At 41.9% G+C, this 21137-nt stretch overlaps 1 protein-coding gene across 9 annotated transcripts in view; it reads right to left on the bottom strand.

Annotated features, from left to right (window-relative positions):
• Smoc1 (SPARC related modular calcium binding 1) overlaps positions 1-21137 on the bottom strand; it is a 199034-nt gene that overhangs the window by 86297 nt on the left and 91600 nt on the right. For all 9 annotated transcript variants that reach the window (XR_015621900.1, XR_015621901.1, XR_015621902.1 and 6 more), the window contains 1 exon segment: positions 2038-2137. Coding sequence is in view for 6 of the 9 variants with exons in the window: in XM_087553282.1 (XP_087409408.1) it covers positions 2038-2137 (100 nt within the window). In the remaining 3 variants the exon portion in view is untranslated.

Raw genomic sequence — 21137 nt, 5'->3', positions numbered from 1 at the left:
CAGAAGCACAAGATTCAGATGGCACTGTGGTTGGTTTCCATCAAACACTTGGCAAAGCCCGATGTTATGAGCCACGGTCATGTATATATATGTATTGTATACACAGCACAGATTCTATATACAAAGTTAGTGTGCACACGCATGTCGCGTAGGGTTTGTTTAACATCAATGTCACTGATAACCTAGACTGTTTTGAGTTGAACTGTGATTGCCAGGTTCCCTGGAACCAATCTTGACCCAGCTTTTACAAAACTCTACATCCATGTAGTGCAAACATTGTGATACTTGTCCCCCACTTACACACCCCTGCACGCACTCTCATCTCACCAGCTCCGTGCTCTGACCCACATCCAGTCACCAGGGCCAACTGAAAAGAAGCCCCCTCTTACTGAAAATGCAATGATTGACATCCCTTGCTGGTCAGGGCAGGAAATCGGTGATTTTCCATCTACATTAAGTAGAAAATTGTTGGCCCAATTGTACCGAATGGGCCAAACAGTCTGAGGCATGGAAACAATTTTCTAGACACAGCCTGTTCTTCAAGGAGAGGGCAGCCTGTGTCCTGGCCAAACATTTGCTCCATTTCTTCTGGGATGCCACACGTACCCAACATCCAGGCCTGGCTCTGTGGCACCTGCCTTCTCCTTGAAGGCCATCCCACAAGGGCAGGGAAAACCCACTCGGTAGAAGGGCCTCTCTGGAGATCCTGCCCATGAGAGAAAACTGAGAATTCTGACTTTCCTAATCCATATCACACTCCTTCTCCGTGCATCAGTTGTGTGAGGGGTCTGTTATCTTATCTTGCAGGGGGCTTGTGTCTAATGCCTTTGTTTGCTTTAAATGGAGTGTTCCAGGTCGCTTGCAAGGAGGCCCAAGTCCTGCCTCTCCTCACATTAACCCAATTAAGGTTTCCAGTTTCTGTGTAAACCACAAATAAAGTAAACTTCCCTCTTGGCCTGTAAATTTTGATCCTAGCATGAATTCTTATGGACATTAGTACCCTTCCCACTTACTTTCCTTTTTAAACCAAAGGGCTAGGTTTTTTTTTTAAAGAGACCAAATTTGATTTTAGAAACATAAAACCCAGGGAAAAGTTAACGTAGACTGAAGGCCTTTGGAACTAGGTTTTAGCATAACATTTTGTACTTTGCTTGCACTTAAACATTGGGAATAAGTAAAAATCCAATCCATGTATACAGTGGATGGGTGAGACTGGCTGTTTGGGGGGCAGCCTTAAGGGAGTTACTAATGAGGGTGAAGGGTGGGACTTTGTGTTTCGATCACAAACGACCCCACAAGACTGGTCTAACAGCAAACACCGTATGCCTACAAAGTTGGGAGTATAAAAAGTAAGCTTTTCTATGGATCAACCCAATAGGTCGTTATTAAACTCTTGTCTAATTATCAGAAGAGCTTCATAAAAATAACGGGTTTGGGTTCATTCCAGATCTGGGACCTACTCATCAGAATATTCAAGGAGAAACTTTGAGACTTGGAATCTTTTTCATCTCCCAGGCATTACAGATGATCAGCCAGCCAGACATAAGGTTCACTCTTAGAAAAGATTTTCATTGTCATTTATTACAATATTCAAGGATGACAAAGTGTGGCAGAGAAACTGATCCCCTCCTTTCCTGTGTCCATGACAGACATCACTAATCAATCACTGAAGCTTTTAGTCTTATACTCTCACGTGGTTTCAACAACAATACCAGTAAGGCATTTCGAGGTCCACTACAGGCAGCAAATGACAGCAAAACCCTGGATATGTGGCATCTCTGCTCTAAGGAGCTGTGGCCAATGCTTAGGGAAAGAGCACTGCAGCAGACACATAAACTCAAATTAAAATATGCCCACATAGTCACTCTTCATCTAGCTGACTACAGAGCAAGCATAGAGTGGAACCCTTCTGACCTGGAAAGGGGCTCATTTACCACAGCAACCGTTTAAAGGTTTGCTTGTAAGATGCAGATGCAGAGTCCAACCAACAAGTCTCTCTCTAACCCTTTCCATTCCTCCCACACCTTCCTCCAGTACCTGAACATACAGGAGTTTTATTCTGCACGGACGAGCCACTGATGGGCTTCCCGTCTGGGGTGACACACCAGCAGTACCCTGTGTACGTATGACACTGCACCTGTTCAGAGAGGTGGAAAAGGAAAAGAATCGTAAGTCTTGGGTCATAGTCAATTAGCCATATGTCAGAAAATCCCCTACCTCTCCCACTTCTGTCTCAGGTAGAAGAACAGTCAGGTGGACCCAGCATGTCATGTTGGCTTCATGAACTATGTGTGCCTGCTTCTTTCTTGTGACACCAAACGCTTAGTATCTGTTACCCTATGGGAGCAGGTCCACTGGGATTACCCTGCAGTGTGTACATACTCTAATACCAGAACTGGCATATGCTCCCATCCAACTGTAAAACAGTCTAAACAGAGAACTAATTTGGCAAGTAGCTGTGGGAATGTCCAGGCCCTTCTTGAACAAGTACGGACAAATGCTAAGTTTTTCTCATAAGCAACATAAGCCTGTGTAGTGAGCACAGCTCTTCTGAGGCAAGGACAGAGCGCCCTTGTGCTTGCACAATCTACTAGAAACCCAGTGCTACCACTGGGTGATCTTCGAGCCTGCAGGATCAGACCTAGCTGTCTGGGGATGGCTTGTTAAAGTGAGGCTTTCTTTTAATCTTCCAGAGGAGCTCTTCTTTCTCCTCCAATAGCCATCACCTTACCCAGCTTCTCCCATCCCGCCTTCCCTCCCCCACCCCATCCATTTTCTCTGGAGAATTTGTAAACACATATCGAGACAGATGCCTTTGTGTATCAGACACCCCCAAGGGGGTGACTTTTGAACTTAAGATAAAAATTAAACTAATTTCTACGATAGTTAAGGTCCCCAATAATCTGTCCCTGCCCATGCTTCGGGTATCATTTTTACACCCCAGGCTCCACATGCACTGAACCCTTTCGTGTCCCTGAACACAGCCTCATTTCCCATGAGCGGGCTTCATTGGCCCCAACCATTCAATTTATCCACAGTGCTGTCTCAGACCACCTATTCCCAGCCTTCTGCTTCCCCTCATGCTACACCTTCCCCTCGAAGTCAGTCTTGGCTTCTTCCAACCCTTCTGCAAACTCAGAAGCCTTCCCATGGCAAGCCAGTGAGCTCAGGTTCCTCATCTGCCAGGTCCATCTTGCCACTCCAGATTATAACTTTAAGGACTGCAAGCGAATTGTTTCAGGGTCCCCAGAATCTAGTACACTGCTGACATCCATTGCAGGTGACTGATGGGTTGAATAAAGGCCTGAGTTCTCACATTTCCCCCATCCTTGGTCTCCCATCAATTCCAAAGTGCAACATCGATTTAAAAAGCCACACCACATTAAGTGAGCATCTCGATGACAAGACTCGTGTGCCAACTGCAAAGATATTAAATTGTGAAAAAAACCGTGCCTCTTGGGATCAAGGACATATTGGAATTGAGGCCAGACAGTAATTGCATACAAATTGAGCAGAGAGGTGGCAGAAAGAGACAGTGAAAACAGTCTTCTGACAACCTGGGTAGGAGCCAGTATTTATTGCTCAGGCAAAAGAAAAAAAAAAGCTATGTAAAGTATTGTACTCTTGTGTGGGTATCAAACACAATGACTTCCCCCAAGGCAAGTCACCATGAGCCTGTCCATGGATACCAGGGTAGAATAAAATATTCTTTTTCCTACCGGCAGTATGGCTGCTGTCAAATGAAACACTCACTGCTGTCATCTCTGCAGGGACACTGCCAGTGCACAGGACCCTGGATTCACACCCTCCTCCTTCACCTGATAGCCATGGTGACAACCCAGATGCTCACCCACCATCAGCATCCCGGATTTAGTAGCCCTACTTCCTAAGGAGGCTAATAGTGGAATAGGAAGATATCAAGACAGGCAAGCGTTTGCATGCTAGTCTAGCCAGTTACAGACAAGTTCTTTGAGCCTCTTCTTTACAATAGCATGAGTAATGACTGTCTGAGCTGGAAGGCCCTGGTAAGGCAGCCTCACATCTGGCATGTGGTGAGGACTGGTACAGAGAGGTCGTAGCTGTGATTGTTCTCAGTCATACCAACAGCACCTGCCAGGTGTCTCCCCACAAGCCAGACCTCCTCTAGTAACCTCCACAGGTGTGGATGGAAAGTGCCTCTGGAAACTTGGCTTCGGCCACAGATCACATAAGCCCTGCAGGGGATGCTTCCCAGGGCTCATTCCCATCCAGGAGCAGCATTTAATGGGACTAATGAGACCTGGCCGGCTGCTTTCTCTGCTTTGGCCAGTAGTCTCCTCTGGGGAACTGTCCCAGGGCCTGAGGTGCCAAGCTGACTCATTCCTGAGCCCTGGAAATCCACCGCTGAGACTGTCACCTAAGGACTGAGCATCAGACAACATCCAAGGCTATGCCTCAGGCCAGATGCTGCATGTTGCAACGGGACATTATGGTCAAGCAGGCTGCAGAGAACTAAAGTGCTTGGACGCTCCCTTCCTAGGGTATGCTGAAGAGTTCTGCCTAAAGTTACCAGGGCAGAAACGGACACAAGAATAAAAGGCAAAGCCCAGAGCTTTCTTTCGGGAATACAATCTGACCTTGGGGTTCAGGGGTCCAAGGGCCACATTCTCACTCAGTATGCCCATTGTGTCCCTCTGGCCACATGGCACAACCAACCAGACCCCAGTCAGGCCACATAACCAGACACAGCTTCTTTCTCCCAAAGGTTCTCAACTTTTTCTTCCAAACACACTACAAGGAAAAGACACTAAATAACAAAATCTTTGGGCTGGGAGCTCCTTCCAAATTTCATAAAACTCAAATGGAATGAGGAATTGCCGCCTGTCCTCTGAGGCCTTGGGCATAACTGGCACAGCTATGTTTTAAGGAGGGGCAGAAGGGAGGGAAACAGGGCACAGGGACCCCAGCAGGGTCTCAGCTTGGGGGAACTATTGGGGTAGTTAAGAAGACCGCTGCTGAAGAAGCCCTAAGGAGACCATCCTTTACTCAAACTGAGAGACTGCTAGTTGGAACGTTTCTTAACAACATTTACAGAAAAGAAGCTACAGGGAGGCAGGCTGCAGCTGATTCATCAGTCTGTGCCTCAGATATGTGCATTCATTTTAAAAGGGGGAGAAGACAAGAAGGCTCGGCTTGGGGCTTGGTCGTTGGGACCGGGAATGAAATAATACTAACAAAAGGCTGACTTCAGCAGGGAGGGCCAGTTGAACTCCGCTGTTTCAGCCTGAGAAGGCTCAGCAGTTAAAGTGTTTGCCGTGTCTGAAGACCAGAGTTCTGAGCTCAGAACTCAGATACATAGAAGACCAGGAGACAGCCCACCTTTAACTCAAGCACTCTGAAAGCAGAGACAGAGAATTCCAGTGCAAACTGGCTAATTAGACCAGCTGTGTACTAGGCTTTCAGTTCCGCTGACTCTGCCTCGTGACTGCCAACCCCATAAGAACAGCAATGCCAACCAACCAGAGCTCCCAGGGACTAAACCACCACCATCCAAAGACATGAACAGGCCCATCCTCTAGCTGCATATGTAGCAGAGGATGGCTTTGTTGGGCACCCATGGGAGGGGAAGCCCTTGGTCCTGCCAAGGCTAGACCCCCCCCCAGTGTAGGGGAATGTCAGGGTGGAGAGGCGGGAAGGGGCGAGTGGTTGGAGAAGGGGAACATCCTCATAGAAGAAGGGGGAATGGTGGGATAGGGGGCTTATGGATGGGAAAGCAGGAAAAGGGATAACATTTGAAATATAAATAAAAATATCTAATAAAAAAAAAGATTCCCAACACCAACATCAAATACACACACATACACACACACACACACACACACACACACACACACACACACACACACTCTTTTAAAAGGCCAGAACCAAACTGGTGAGAATCAGAACACACTTTCCTATCAGTCTGTGAAAAAACAAATGGTTCAGAATCAGCAAAGTTGAAGAAATTTTAGTCAGAGAAATGAGATTTATATTGGAAGAGTTGTAAGACATTGCTTTACTCTCTTAGCAAGTCCTTTATAAAAGAATTATCTGTGTAAATTTTTCAACTATTAGGAAGTTAGAATTCTGTCCAGAGAAACACAGCCCTGGCAGGAAAGCAGTCAGATATAAATTCTATGAAATCAATGTTTTAGCTATACATAGCCGAAGCACAGAGTGTGCCTAAGTTAGCTCCCCTTGCAAACTTCTGATTAACTTCATAACTAATACCATCTGTTTAGTGAGAATCTCTAATTGATCAAACCCTGGCCTTCAGCCAAGAGAAAATGCCCAGGCCACGAAGAATCGATAAAGCAAGGGACCATTTCTGATATCTTGTCTTACTGTTGTCAAAACTCAGGGTTGTCCCAGTTCCATGAGTAGACACGGTCAGGAAAATGACTCCTACCCCACACTAGAGCGTCCTACAGAGACTGGAATGACAACTGGAGGGCCCTCTCTTGGAGACAAAGAGCACACCATCCAAAATAAGGCTATTTTCTGCTACTACTGTCTTGGTCTTATTGGGCATAGCCGTTGTCCCTCCAGCCACTTTAAAACACTGTGTTCCTAGATAAATAGGTTCCATCTCTGACTCATGTGCCTTAATATCATTGGCAAAAAGTCTTTTCACATAAACAGGCCAGGGGTATAGTGCAGTTCAATCTCCATCCAAATTAAGACAAATTTGAAATTATTTTAAGCTTCCTAATCATAAACATTAGTCCAACTCCTGACCACCCAGGGAGTATGTGGGAGGCCAGCACTTCCAACAAAGGCAAATGAGTGACCCGTGGGTAGAGAAAACACCAGCTCACAGGGACAAGTGGGAGGAGGGAGTGGAGAAAAACAGAGAGGCAGATGGCAACCGTCACCCACGGGTGCCAAGCCCCAAATGGGAAACACCACCTTCCACTTTGACAACAGCTTTTCAGTCCCCAGTGGTCTCTGCTTTACCTCATTTGGGCTTCAAAGGTCCTCTCTTGGAAAGTCCTTCATAGGAGGATTATTTATGCAAAATTTGCAACTAGTTAGTAACTACCCAGGAAATTAAAATTAGAGTCCTGATATTCCAGTTTTCATAACATTTCAGAAAGCACAGGACTGAGGGGGGGAAAAAAGAAAACAAACAACAAAAAACTTAGAGTTCACCATTCTAACTCAAACATTTTACAAGTGAGGAAACTGAGGCCAAAAGATAAAGGAAGTGTGTGGTCCCCATCCCTACACCAATCTAGGGGGAGAAGGGGAAAGGAGAGTTCATAGATACTGATGTCTGAGGGACCAGAGTCCTTTCTTTCTTTTGGCATGGAGGTAGATGGGAGCAGTTATCCTCATGGAGGACACACCTAGAGAGGAGCTTTTCCCTCCAGTATGGCTGAGAGAGTTTTTGTGGAGAGTTTGGTATTATCTTGGGGATTCATGATGTCGGAGTTAGAGTTACTATTGCTTCGATAAAACACTATGACCAAAAGCAATTTGGGGAGGAAAGCGTTGATTTAGCTCACATATCCCAGGCCATAGTCCACTGAGGGAAGCCAAGGTGGAGATTCAAACAGGACAGGAACCTGGTGGCAGGAGCCGATGCAGAAGCCATGGAGGAGCTTATTGGCTTGCTCCTCATGGTTTGCTCAGCGGGCTTTCTTCGAGAACCAAAAACCACCAGCCCAAGGTAGACCCTACCCACAATGTACTTTGCCTGCCCCTGTCAATCATTAATAAAGAAAATGCCCCGTAGACCTACCTACAGCCCAATCTTACTGAGACAATTTCTCAGTTGAGGTTTCTTCCCCTTGGATGACTATAGTTGGTGTCAAGTTAGCATAAAACTAGTCAGCACATACTGATCACCAGCTCTTTCCTTGGAAGCTTCTCAGAAGGGTAGGTAGGGCCTTACCTTCCAGGGGATCGTTTGTTGTTGGTCTTTCTGCCCTGATTCTTAACACACACCCACATCCCTGGGAATCCTGCACTTACTCCCTCTGGAGCATGCCCACCTTCTTCTGCCTCCACTAGGAGCAGGAAATTGCTGCCAGGACCTTTCCTTCTGCCTTGCAGGAATAATGATGAGTGTGGTTAATGACTGGGTGTGGATAGGAATGGCCAGAGACAGAGGTCTTCTCTGGCCAAGTGACTTGGATATTGAGATAAACTGAGTCAGGAGACTTCGCATCCGTATAATTCCTCTTAGTCTTAACTCAGTGCACAATTCATCTATAAGAGGAAGATCATGTTTGTAGCAACTATTGACCATCTTGCCCTCTGACCTTTGTGTCAGAAGGTTTGCAGGCACCAGTGTTCCTAACACCCTGCTCTGGATTACTGGTGGCCAGAGTGGTGTAAAGAACTGTGGGCCTTGACTGTAGAGTGTCTTTGCTTTGCCCACATCCTGCTTTCTTACACTCTGGATATCAGATTCTCAATAGGTTCTCTAACTGGAATAGTTTGCCTCCTCTGACAAGCCCCCCTCCCTCCTTTGATAAAGCTTTCTCAAACTGTGTCTCTCTTAACATCCACCTTGAATTGCCTCACTCATTCAAGGACAGGTTACTCGGATCTCTTCAAACACACAGACCCTTCACTCTTGATCCCTCCCCCTTACCCTAATTATTTCCTGTTCCTCTTTTGTAAAACAGAAACAAAGACTTTATATAAAGAGATGGGCTGGATTCATCAGTCTCGAACTTATGACAGTGTGATTGCACTGGTGGATACAAGCATTCTCTACTAGGAAAGAGCTGAACTGGATGCAGAAAGTGTGGGCAAGTTTCCAACTCACTTCTGACAGTAGAAATGTGACTGGCTTTTCTTTTAATCTGCCTACTGACCCAAATCACTTAGCAATTTGTTCTCTGAGTCAAACTATGAAGCCAGACACCACCTAGTAGGTCACCAAGAAGACAGAATGAAGCTGGGCGTATGAAGCACCTAGTTGGCTGTGCTTGGCTCATGTGGGTCTTGTTCTTTTCCCTTTCCTTTGACAGGGCAGATGAAGACGACAGCCTCAAAGCACCACTATTCATGATTGTTGACTCTATGCCAAGTCCAAGGAGGATTATCTGTTGGGGAATGAGGAATCTCCCTTTTAGAGTATTTACCTCATCCACTAGGATTTAAAAGAAAAAAGGGGGTGAGGTGAGCCTTAATTTCAAATCCTTCCAAATATGGGAGTGGTTGTTGACCACATTTTCAATGAGTTGATGATATGTCAAGGCTGTCCACATGACGTTAGTTAGAACAAGAGACAACCCGATTTACCCCCAGGTTTCTAAGCATATCTAAAACCCTGTGTCTAGTTTGGAGAAGGGTGCTTTATCAGAAGGGCTGTGGCAGGTGGGATCCAGAAGGAATGAGGAAAGAGACATAAATTCCTCCATCATGGAAACGGATGGTGGGATTAAGGACTTGTTCCAGGGCCAACAGGAATATTTGCTGGCTAATGTCACAAGATATAATAGAGCCCGTTTTCAGCTATTTCGGTGGAAAGAGGGACTTCTTTGGATCCTGTAAGTCCCATAGACAGAAATGGAGTTGTGTACTGGAAATCATAGAGAGCTCTCAGAGCAATACAAAGGGCTTTCCTGTGGAGGCGACTCCACTTGAGAGCAGCTCAGCATGCATTATGAATTTTGTCATTGAAGGAATAAAAATTTCTGCAGCATGTGACAACCAGGCGAAGGTGGATGGCTACCTGACAAGTGGGATGGAGTAATGGACAGAGGCCAGTGGGAGAGAAAGAACGCAGCGTAAACCCTTCAGCAGTCTCCTTTCTCTGAAAAGAATCAGAATTCTACAAAGGGCTGTGCACTGGGCTTCTGCTGCTTAGAAAAAGGGTCTAGATTTATAACAAATGCTTGATTGAAAGTGTGGAGAACACTCTTCCTGCTCCACAATGAAGAATCTTTTTAGATACATTTCCCCAAAAGTTTAAACACATCTTTCCAGCACACATGTAAAGATATTCTAAAATTGCACCCTGAGAGTTCAGGGGCCCAGAGACCCCATACTTTCTAGTGGTGCTTCTCTGCATGGCGCCCAGAATGGTCTATGTTTGTAAATGGCCATTAGAACACCTTATACTTATTTAAATTCTGGTGCATTTTAGCAGGGAAATATAATAAAAAAAAACTTGTACATTTCCAAATAACAACAAAAACAAAAAGAAAGTCTCTTGTGTATAGGGGCTTTGCTCAGGTCAGAACCAAAATATCTGGCTGGTGAGAGGTCAACGGTGAACTGCAGAAGTCAATGCTCTTTCATTACTCTCATGGCTGCCTTGACTTTGAACTAAACTCTGCCGCCTTCCCGTGTCGTACCTATGCTTCTGATCTTTCTCTTCTTTAAAAGGGGAAAAATGTCCAAGTCCATGCATTTTGCAAGAGAGCTCACCAATCTGAAGGGTCTCCTGACCTAGCATTTTACATGACGTCTGAGTAAAGCAACAAATCCCCGAATGGATGTGAGCCGAGAGACAATGGCTCTACCCAGAACTCTCTTGAACAAATGTTGACTGCTGGCCTGCTCTGTGTGTATCCACCTTGCTTAACATTAGCTGCTATCTCATAAAACCCTAAGGCTTGACATACTATTCCTCTGAGGTCATCAGTTTAACACCTTTTCTCAGTCTCTGATGGTGGCTGATGGAATCCCTGTGGGGTGGTCATGGAGACTCTACTTGTCCAGGTCCCAGGATAAGAAGGCAAGAACTTTTGAGTCTGACTCCCTTTCTGTGCATTTCTCAGCCTACAAAGAGTTTTCCCTATTTAGAGTCAGAATATTCAGATTGATAAATAGATAGACAGACAGATAGATAGATAGATACATACATACATACATACATACATACATACATATATACAGACATATATACAGACATATATACAGACATATACATTTTACATACATACATACATACATACATACATACATACATACTTACTTACTTCTGGGTCATCTCTGGGGCTATACGAAAGACCACTCTCATTGACAAAGGTGTGACTGTCTCTCAAATATCCCTTTGTCCATCTCTTTTCTGTTTATTCTTGGTTCTTCTCACCTCTATGGTAAACATCTCTGGTCTCACTAAGTGTCCCTCGTAGGACATGATTCTGTGGCCTTACCTGAGTTGTGCTCCAGGTTTAGCAACACTGTGTAAGCAGTGCGGACTCGTGCTGGGAGCCAGGCTGCTCCAGTTGGAATACACCTACCTGTCACTCGCAGGTTGTAAGATCCTAAGCCGCATGGCTTCTCTGGGTGTCAGATCCCATGACTGTGAGAGTGCCTGCTCATAGGTTGTGGTGAGGATGGAATAAGTTAATACTGTAGGCATATAAAACAGTCTGGCACCGTGTAAATGCAATATGAGCAAGAAAATGGTACTATCACTGATTATGGCTTCTGCAGTCTGAAAAAGAAAGGAGAGCAGAGAGTGACCGAGACTACCACTGCAGAGCCTTGGCTCTCATACAAATGACGTGAAGGCTAGAATAACAGCTTCGATCTCTCCTTTGCTCCCAAGTACAGACCCCTACAGAAGAGCAACTGAAGATACCACCCAGAGCTGCCTGCTTTTGCTTTCACAGTAGACAAGGGTTAGAAAGGACCCCCTAATAACCCTGGGGAGCTCTGATGCCACGCAGAGAATACCCAAACCCTGCCTGCTTGCTAATCTGAAAGAGGATGCATCATAGCCATTTAGTGGGAGATCAGCCAGGTTTGAGGAAGAGGACAAAACAGAGATTGAAGCAGGCAGATCCCACAAGAAAAAAGTGGACACCATACTCCAAGCACAACACATGCCCTGTCTCCCTGGTCTCTGTGAACAACCCCACTCTCACAGGTGACCAGAGGTGCCAGTTCTCCAGTGAAAAGATGAGGGTAGGGACTTCTACCAGTGTGGAAGACTGGATGTACTTCTGTCACCCCTTATAAATGTTAATGGTCTTCCCCTGTAAGTATATAACTTAGATGGCTTACTCACTACAAGGTATGAGCCACCTAGACTTCATACACCAAGATGAAAGGTAGACTGCCTTCAGAAAGCTGTCTGCTGTCTGCTGTCTGCTTCTCACCAAGCCTCTAGCTTGGGCATCTTCCCACATCCATGTGCTGAGAACATTAATGAGCAGAATATATGCCAATGTAGAGAGAGGAGCTGCCACGAGACCCATGCTCTTCCTGGACAGGCTGTAACATGTCCATCTTAGTTAGCGTCTATTGCTGTGATGAAATTCCATGATCAAAATCAATTGATAACTCTCAGGTCCCACTCCATCACTGAGGAAAATCAGGGTAGAAACTCAAGGCAGGAAACTAAAAATACGAACTGAGGCAGAAGTCATAGAGGACTGCAGTTTACTGGACTACACTCATGGCTTGCTCAACCTGCTTTTCCTTAGAGCACCCGGGACTAGCAGCTCAAAGGTAACATCACCTCATAGGGAGCTGGGCCCTCCCACATCAATAATCAATCAAGAAATTAAACCACAGACTTTTCCTTGTCAAAGGCTAATATGAAAGGGACATTTTATCATTAACATTCTCTCTTCCCAAATGACACTAGCTTGTGTTGGGTTGACAGTAAACTAGCCAGCACAATGTCCTTTGAAGGCACCAAGGCTTGCTGTAATCAACACTTACTAATTTAAATAGAAATGTCCTCTCTGCTAGTAGATTCAAAGAAGGAATAATTAGCCAAACAAGGCTGAGAACTCATAAAGATACACAAGTTGTATCAAGGTTGACACAACTACCCTACCTAATTTGCCTCTCTCTCTCTGTGTGTGTGTGTCTCTGTCTCTGTCTCTGTCTCTGTCTCTGTCTCTTTCTCAATGCTTCCCTTGGAACACTGGTATTAGCACAGGATCTTGTACCACAATTTCAGAGCATTCTCCACCCTAGATGCACAGCCCTGAGGTGAGGGGCTGGCATCAAACCTACACATGATATCGAACACTCATCTCACACTCACTCGCAAAGGAAGGAGAATGCTCCAAAGTTCACCATAGGTGACACAACACTAAGCATGAAGATCAATGAAATAAAAACCAGAAGCCAGAAATAAGGCCTCACATCTATGGTCAACTGGCTTTTGACGAGGACACCAAGATAACTGAAGGGAGAATAACAATCTCCTCATCAAGTAGCCCTGAGCTGACTGACCATGCAAAGGAGGGAAGCTTGATCCCACCTCCCATACACCAACTTATGAGAGATTATAGACCTAAATGTAAGAGCTGAAGTCATAAAACACACATAGAAAAATAGAATAATAAATCTTTGTTACCTTGGATTAGGAAATGGTTTCAAGGGTACAACAGCAAAAGAATAAGCAGGAGAAAAAAGCAGGAAGGGAAGGAGGGAAGGAGGGGAAAGGGAAGTAGGAAGGGGGTATGGGAGGGAGGGCAGGAAGAACAGAGGAAGGGGGGAGGGAGGGAGGAAGGGCAATTAATTAAACTTATGTTTTATCCATAGAATGTATAAATAACTCATTCAACTCAACATTAAAAGATAACCAGGCGGGCAAATGGGGAAAGGAACTGAACAGACATTATATATAACTGAAGAGGCTCATCATTAGTTACTAGGGGAAATCTACACCAAACCATAAGGAAGGGTGAGGGTATTGAGTACAGGTAAAGAAGTGGAAAAGTGGAAATCTTCATGTGTTGTTGGTGAGAATGTGGGATAGTGTGACCACCATAGAAAATGGCCTGGTGATTCCTCAACAGCATAAACATGAGGAAGTGAATGACCCAGCAGTTCTATTTTTACGTATGTACTCAAATTACTAAGAGCACACGTCACATAAACAAGCATGACAATGTACACAATAGTCTTATTTATAACCCTCCAAAAGCCAAAGCTACTCAAATGTTTATGCACTGATGAATGAATAAAGAAAAGAGGGTACAGTCACATGACCAGACATTACCAGACAGTAAAAAGGAATAAAGACCGGACCCATGCTACAACATGGATGAGCCTTTTAAAACGTGCTGACTAAAAGACCCAGTCACAGAGGAGCATGCATAAAACGAATTGTCCAAAATATACCAATCATAGCAATCGAAGGTAAATTAGTGCTGTCAAAAGCAGAGGGGAGGGCTTTTGCAGGGAGTGGCCGTTAATGGGCACAGGATTTTCTTCTTAGGTGATGAAAATGCTCTGAGGTTAGTTAGTGGTAATGGTTATGCAACCCTGTGAGCACACTAAAAATTGCTCTGTTTTGTTTTTTAAAGAGATAAATTTTATAGTGTGCAAACCATGTCTCAGGAGAGCTTTGTTGAAAGAACAATAATAGGAAAAGAAACCACAGACCAGTTTGCCAACCTCTAGACTGGCCCAAGTCATTTAAATTACAGTTCATCAATTTGAGTACTAAAACTGGGGACAACAAACATTTGTTTAGCAGCATCCACAATGTACAGATGCATACATTATCCATGTGTATTATTGAGTTTCTTGAAACAAAAGCAATACCAAAAAAAAATCTTAATACAAGGTAAAGGCCTTAACCATATATGTTCAAATTATAACTATTTCAACTTGCTTATTGGACATTTAACCAAAAAGAAAAGCAATAACTTACCTAAAACTGGGTCTACTTATCATTTATAGCATTTAAAAATAAAAGTAGATCTGAATTTTTAACAGTGTAATGGAGGAAATGAGGGTGAGAGGGAAGAAGGGACAGAGAGATGGATGGAGGGCAAGAAAGACAGAGAAAGAGAGATAGAGACAGAGACAGAGACACAGACACAGACATAGACAGACAGAGAAAGTTGGCATTGTACATGCCCAGGAGTCTCAGGTTTAATTCAGAGTACCACATACTTTTAAGTACTGTTTTTGTCTGGGCCATCCAAGGATCCACATATGGCTACAGAGATTTCCGACAAACCAGCGTACAGACAGACTCCATTCTCATCACTGTAGCTACATCATTGCTATGCATGGTCTGAGGAGAAATCTTCAAGGTTACTGTTTGCAAGATCTCTCCCCATCGAGACTAAAGACCATTGACTCCAGACTCCTAAGGCCTTTAGTCTCATCAATGTTTAGATAATCAGGGCTGGAGAGATGGCTCAGCCATTAAGAGCACTTGTTCTTTTAGAAAGCCCAGATTTAGTTCCCAGCACCCAAATGGTTTCTCTCATCCAGCCATAACCTTGGTTCTAAAGTATCCAGCACCCTTTCCTGAACTTCAAGGGCACCAGGCATATACACAATGCATAAACATACATGTGAACAAAATATTTATACACATCTTTTAAAAATTAAGATTAGACAAATCCTTCCCACCACAAGGGGGCTAATCATTCCAGACTCTCAGTGTTTAATCAACCCAGGTGAATAGAAGCTCCTGGTGTGTGTGATGGGTTGACATCTCCAATAGTTGCTAAAACTCCGGCAGATGGAAGGCCACATGGTAAGGCAAAGCACTCCTGGAATGAGTCAGTCCTTCAACAGATCTCTAGGAAGAAGGCTCTTGTACAGTGGGGGTGGCTGAAGGGTGCTAACAGGGAAGAAAACCTCCAGGTCCTCAAGTGTTGTATCTTAGGTGTCTTAAGAAATCACAAGGAAACCTGATGTCTTTATCAAAAAGCCACACAAATTTTCCTTCTGAGATTCCAACTACAGGATAAAGTAATCAGCAAGAAGAAACTATAACTCAGGGATTTCTGTTTTCAAAAAAAGTCAATATATGCACTTAAAATTGAAAAGTGGGGAAAGCAGTCTCCAGAGCTTATTAAAAAAAAATAGCTCACGAAATGGGAAGCTCAAAGATGGGAAATATAATCATCATTTCACCTAGAAGCAGCATAATGAAAGGTTTTCATGTTTAATGATATTAGAAATATAATCAACACAAAAATTTTAATATCTTACAACTGTACCTGATAATTGCCACTAACAAACATTCCTGCTGAACATTTATGAAAAGCAATTTGGGATGCTCTTGTCAAATGGTTCGAAGAGCACATGTTCTGGACTGGGGGTGTGTACCTCAGCTGGTGGAGTTCTTGCCTAGCATGCATACAATCTGGAGTTTGATCCCCAGCACCCCATAAAGTGGATTGGATGGCAAATGTCTGTAGTCCCAGCACTCCAGTCCTGATGTGGATGCAAGAGGTTCAGCAGTTTAAGCTCATCTGTCCAATGCCATCCCAGGTACACAGTCAGCTCCAGGCCCAGTCAACACTTAATCTCTACTCTCACACATCTTACTTGCATTGCAATGTTAATCTTATTAACTAAAACCTGAGAATCCTCCTTGCCATACTTGGGTATTTATCCTCCAATGGGATAAACAAATGTTGGCTACTACAATATTTAATTGCATTAATTGCAGAGAGATAATACTCAGCTACTGTGGTTGTTCTTAGCTACTATTCTGTTCAAGTAATAATATAGAGTTCATAGTAGGCACCTTAAGTCACTGGATTCAGAAGCTTACTTTCTGAACTACAATTCTACCAAATTTTACTTTTTGAATTTGTTCTGAAAATTCTCATTTTCCGAATTTCAATTCTACCAAATCCAAGTCCCAAATGAACAATGCAAAAATTTTAACTGAAAGAATATAGCTAATTAAAAAATCCAAACACTAAAATAATCCCAACATATAAACCCCAACACAGTAACAGGAGAAACACAAAAAGCACAAAGCTTTTCAAAAATTACTAATTCTGTAGTAATTGCAAATAATAAGAATGAGACAAATAAAACCTCAGAGAACTCAAAATAATGATAGAAATCAAAGGGGAAAAATAAGATCCTAATCAAGAACTCAGCAAAACAGCTAAATAAAACATGAAGGCCATGTAAACATGAAGAGGGATTCAACAAGAAAAACAATAAAGGAAAAAGTATTTAAAACACAAAAAGCCAAAAAGAAAAATGTATAAGTCAAAGCTTCCTGGGAAGCCTCATCAGCAGAATGGATCAAGGGGAGGTCAGACTACTTGATATGAAAGGAAAGGCTGAAGACTAGGACAGTAGAACAACACAGAAGATAAGACAATGAAAAGACACCAGTGGGAAACACTCTGAAAAGACCAGGACTATGAGAAATAAGCATAGAAGAGTAAGAATCTCATTATAAAGGAAGAAAAATGTTTTTAAAAAAAATCACAGCAAAATTTTCCAGAAAGAGGAAAAAGAGATCCTCATCTAGATACAGGAGACAAGACCAGAAAAGAACCTCCCCCCATTATATTACAACTAAGCCTCTAAAGATACAGAACAAAGGAAGCAATGAGAGAGAAGCACCAAGCAGCACAGAAGGAGGCCCATAGGAATAGCTCCAAATTACTCAACTGAAACTTGAAAAGACAGAAAGGCTTGGAGTGATGTATTTCAAGTTCTTAAAGACAACAGCTGACTCAGCCTATTATACCCAGCAAAGATATCTGTCGTAATTGAAGAAAAATTAAGAACTTTCCATTATTAGGAAAAATAGATGAAATAAATTAATCACACTCATACAGCTCTACATATAAGATTCTTGATTGACTCTTAAAGTGATAAACAAACCTATCAATGAGGCTATGAGAAAGAATAAGCCACACTAGAATAATAGCTAAGCAAGGGGCAAGGAGATTTTTTTTAAAAATTACAAAATCAGCACAGCAACAGAAAGCAATGCACACTGTTAAATAATAATAATGAATATCAATAGTCTGAATCCCCAATCAAAAGACACAGACTAATAGATATGTTTAAAAAACAGGAACTGTGTGCTTACTGCCTCCAAGAAATAGATCCTACACAAAAGACAGATAGCACATTAAAGTAAAAAAAAAAGAAAACGATACTTCAAGCAGTGGACCTAGAAAACAGGTAGGTGTCATTGAAAAATTTTGGCTTTTAGAAACTATAAAGAAAAGATCACATTGCACTGATAAAGGAAACAGCCATCAAGAAGACATTAGAATTCTAAACACATGTGTCCAGAACACAGGTACACCAAATTTCATAAAACAAATACTATTACATTTAGTCACAAATTAATGTCAGTGCAGTAGTAGTAGGTACTTCAGTACCCCAATTCTTTCCCCTTAAAGGTTTTCAAACAATAACAAAAGAGATATATATAAATTAAATGACATCATAGATCACATGGACTGAACAGACATCTATAGAACATCCCATCTGAACACTGCAGATTACACACTTTCCTTAGCATCCCAGGAAACTTTCTCTAAAACAGATCATAAAACAAGTCTTAATAATAAGTAAAACCCTAGAGCACACAAAAACTCATGGAAACTAAACAACACACTATTGAATGAGGAATGAATCCTTGGAGAAATCAAGCAGAAACTGTTTACATTCCTAGAATCAAATGAAAATGAAACCACAACATACCAACATCTAAGGGACACAGTAAAACAGCCCATGAAGAAAGCTCATAGCTCCGAGAGCCTACATTAAGAAATCAGGGATTCAGTATGGCCACTTAATCATTAGCCATACATGAAGATCCTCTTATACCTAGAACAGTGGCTCTCAGCCTGTAGGTCTCAATTCCCACAGGGTTGCAAAGCAGATATTTACATCATGATTTATAACTGCTAAAATTATAGTTATGAAGTAGCAACAAATTAATGTTATAGTTGGGGATCACCATAACATGAGAAAGTGTATTAAAGGATCATAGCATTAGGAGGCTTGAGAATCACTGGATAAGGGGAAGAAAGATCTTAAGAGAGTGAAGATAGTATAACACAAGTGATACTAAGGAGGGAATGGAAGAAAAGAGAGGGGGTTTAAATATGAACCTTAAGGATGCTTCAGAAAGCCATACAGTAACCTACTGTTTCTGTTGTATTGCAAAATACAAGATACAATATAGTATATATACAATATTTGTGTTATATATACTACTATTGTATAAGCTTCATACATACACATATATATTTAATATATTAATAAATATATTTTAACTGGAGTTGCCCTGTACGAAGAATTATGTTCATCCCAAAAATCATAGGTTGACAAATAGAAAACTCAGTGTCAGTTGTGGAATACCTTCCCTACAGTTGTGGGTTAGAAGTATCCCAAACTTCAAAATCAATAGGTAGAAAGAAATCATTAAGATCAGGACAGGATTCAATGAAATGGTAACAAACAAAGCAAAGAAAAACCCAAAGACTCAGTGAGAGAACATTCATCCTCTGAAAATATGAACAATATTGATAAACTCTTAGCCCAACTAAGTAGAAGAGAGAAAAAACTCAAAATAACAAAATTAGAGATGATATAGGAACCATTACAACAGATACCATTGAAACTCAGAAAATCATTAGACCTTGCCTTAAAAACATATTCCATGAAAGTGGAAAAATCTAAAAATAAAATAGATTTTTTAGATGCCTATTAAATAACAAATGAAACCAAGATGATGTGAACAGTTTCAATAGAGCTATAATATGAAATGAGATTGAAGCAACTAAAGAACCCCAGGCCCAGATGGACTCACTAATGAATAGTTACAGACCTTTATAGACTTAATGTCAATACATGTCATACTACTATGTAACATTGGGAAGGAGGAAAAACTACTAAACTCCTTTTTACAAAGCTGGTGTTGCTCTAGCACTAAAGATGAAGTAAAAAAAGAAAATTGCAATTTCCCTGATGAACATAGGTGCAAAAATTCTCAACAAAATGCCTGAATCTATGCAAAGATGATTTGGATAGACATAAAGTCAATAAATGTTATAGGTTATATAAATGAACTCAAGGATGGATACCATATGATCATTTCAATAAATATGGAAGAAACTTCTGACAAAAATCCCAAATCTCTTCATGTTAAAGTTCAGAAGAAACTCCGAATAGAAGGAATATAACTCAACATAATAATAACTATATATAGGAAATCTGCAGCCAACTGTATATTAAATAGAAAGAACTCAAAGCATGTCCACTAAAATCAGAAACAAGACTACTATCTATGATCTCATTCAACAATGTGAGTCTTATCTAGCACACTAGGTCAAGAGAAACAAATATAGAGATACAAATAAGAAAGGAACAAGTTCAAGCAGGTGATGAAGATGTGATCTTATACTTAAGAGACCCTAAAGATTCAGCCAAAAAAACTCTTAGAACTGATAAACAGTTCAATAAAATATCAAGATGCAAATTGACATGTAAAAATCAGTAGCTTTCCTATATATCAATGACAAACACACTAAAAAAGAAATACGAAAATAATTCCATTTGTAACAGTCTCAAAAAATAACTATGAATAAAACCTAAACAAAGATGGAAAAGAGTTCTACAATGACCTTTAAAACACTGAAGAAATTGAGGAAGATGCTAGAAGATAAGAAGACTACTCATGTTCATGTACTAGAAGCATCAATATTGTGGCCATCCTATCGAAAGCAAGCTATGTATCCAATGCAATCCAATCAGAATTCAAGTGCACTTCTTTACTCTCTGAAAGTTCTTAACCTAACCCTAACCCTTACCCTGGACAAACAAAATACCCCAGTCAATGCAATGCTGCTCAAAAATAATACTGCTGGAGGACATGCCATACCTGATTTCAAGCTATGGTACTGACACAAAAGCCACATAGATAAATATAATAGAAAGAGGGCCCCAAGTACAGGGCCATGCAACTATAGCCATTTGACTTTCTGCATAGATTTCAAAAACATACATCAGAGGAAAGACAGTGTCTTCCAGCAAATGGTTCTAAGAAAACTGGATATATACCTGTAAAAAGAATTAAACTAGATTCTTACCTCTCACCCTGCACAAAAACTTCTAGAAGAAAAAGTAAGGAGTACACTTCAAGAAATAGGCCTATGTAGGGACTTTTCAAATAGGACTCCAATAACTCCAATAATATCCATAATCAGCAAATGAGATCTCATGAAAATAAAACACTTCTGTATAGCAAAAGAAATAATCAATTGTATGAAGAGGCCACCTACACGGGGGAATATTTCTGTCAGCTCTTAACCCAACAGAGGCTTAGGAACTGCCCTATACAAAGAACTCATGAAATTGAACATTCATAAAAGAACTCAGTCAGAAAATGGTCTGTGGGCCTAAACAGGGAGTCTCCAAAGGAAAAAAATGCAACCAACATCCAA

This window comes from Rattus norvegicus, chromosome 6 (assembly GCF_021556685.1).
Source record: "Rattus norvegicus strain SHRSP/BbbUtx chromosome 6, alternate assembly SHRSP_T2T, whole genome shotgun sequence".
Classification (NCBI taxonomy): Eukaryota; Metazoa; Chordata; class Mammalia; order Rodentia; family Muridae; genus Rattus; species Rattus norvegicus.
This window is presented reverse-complemented; position numbering and strand designations above follow the sequence as displayed.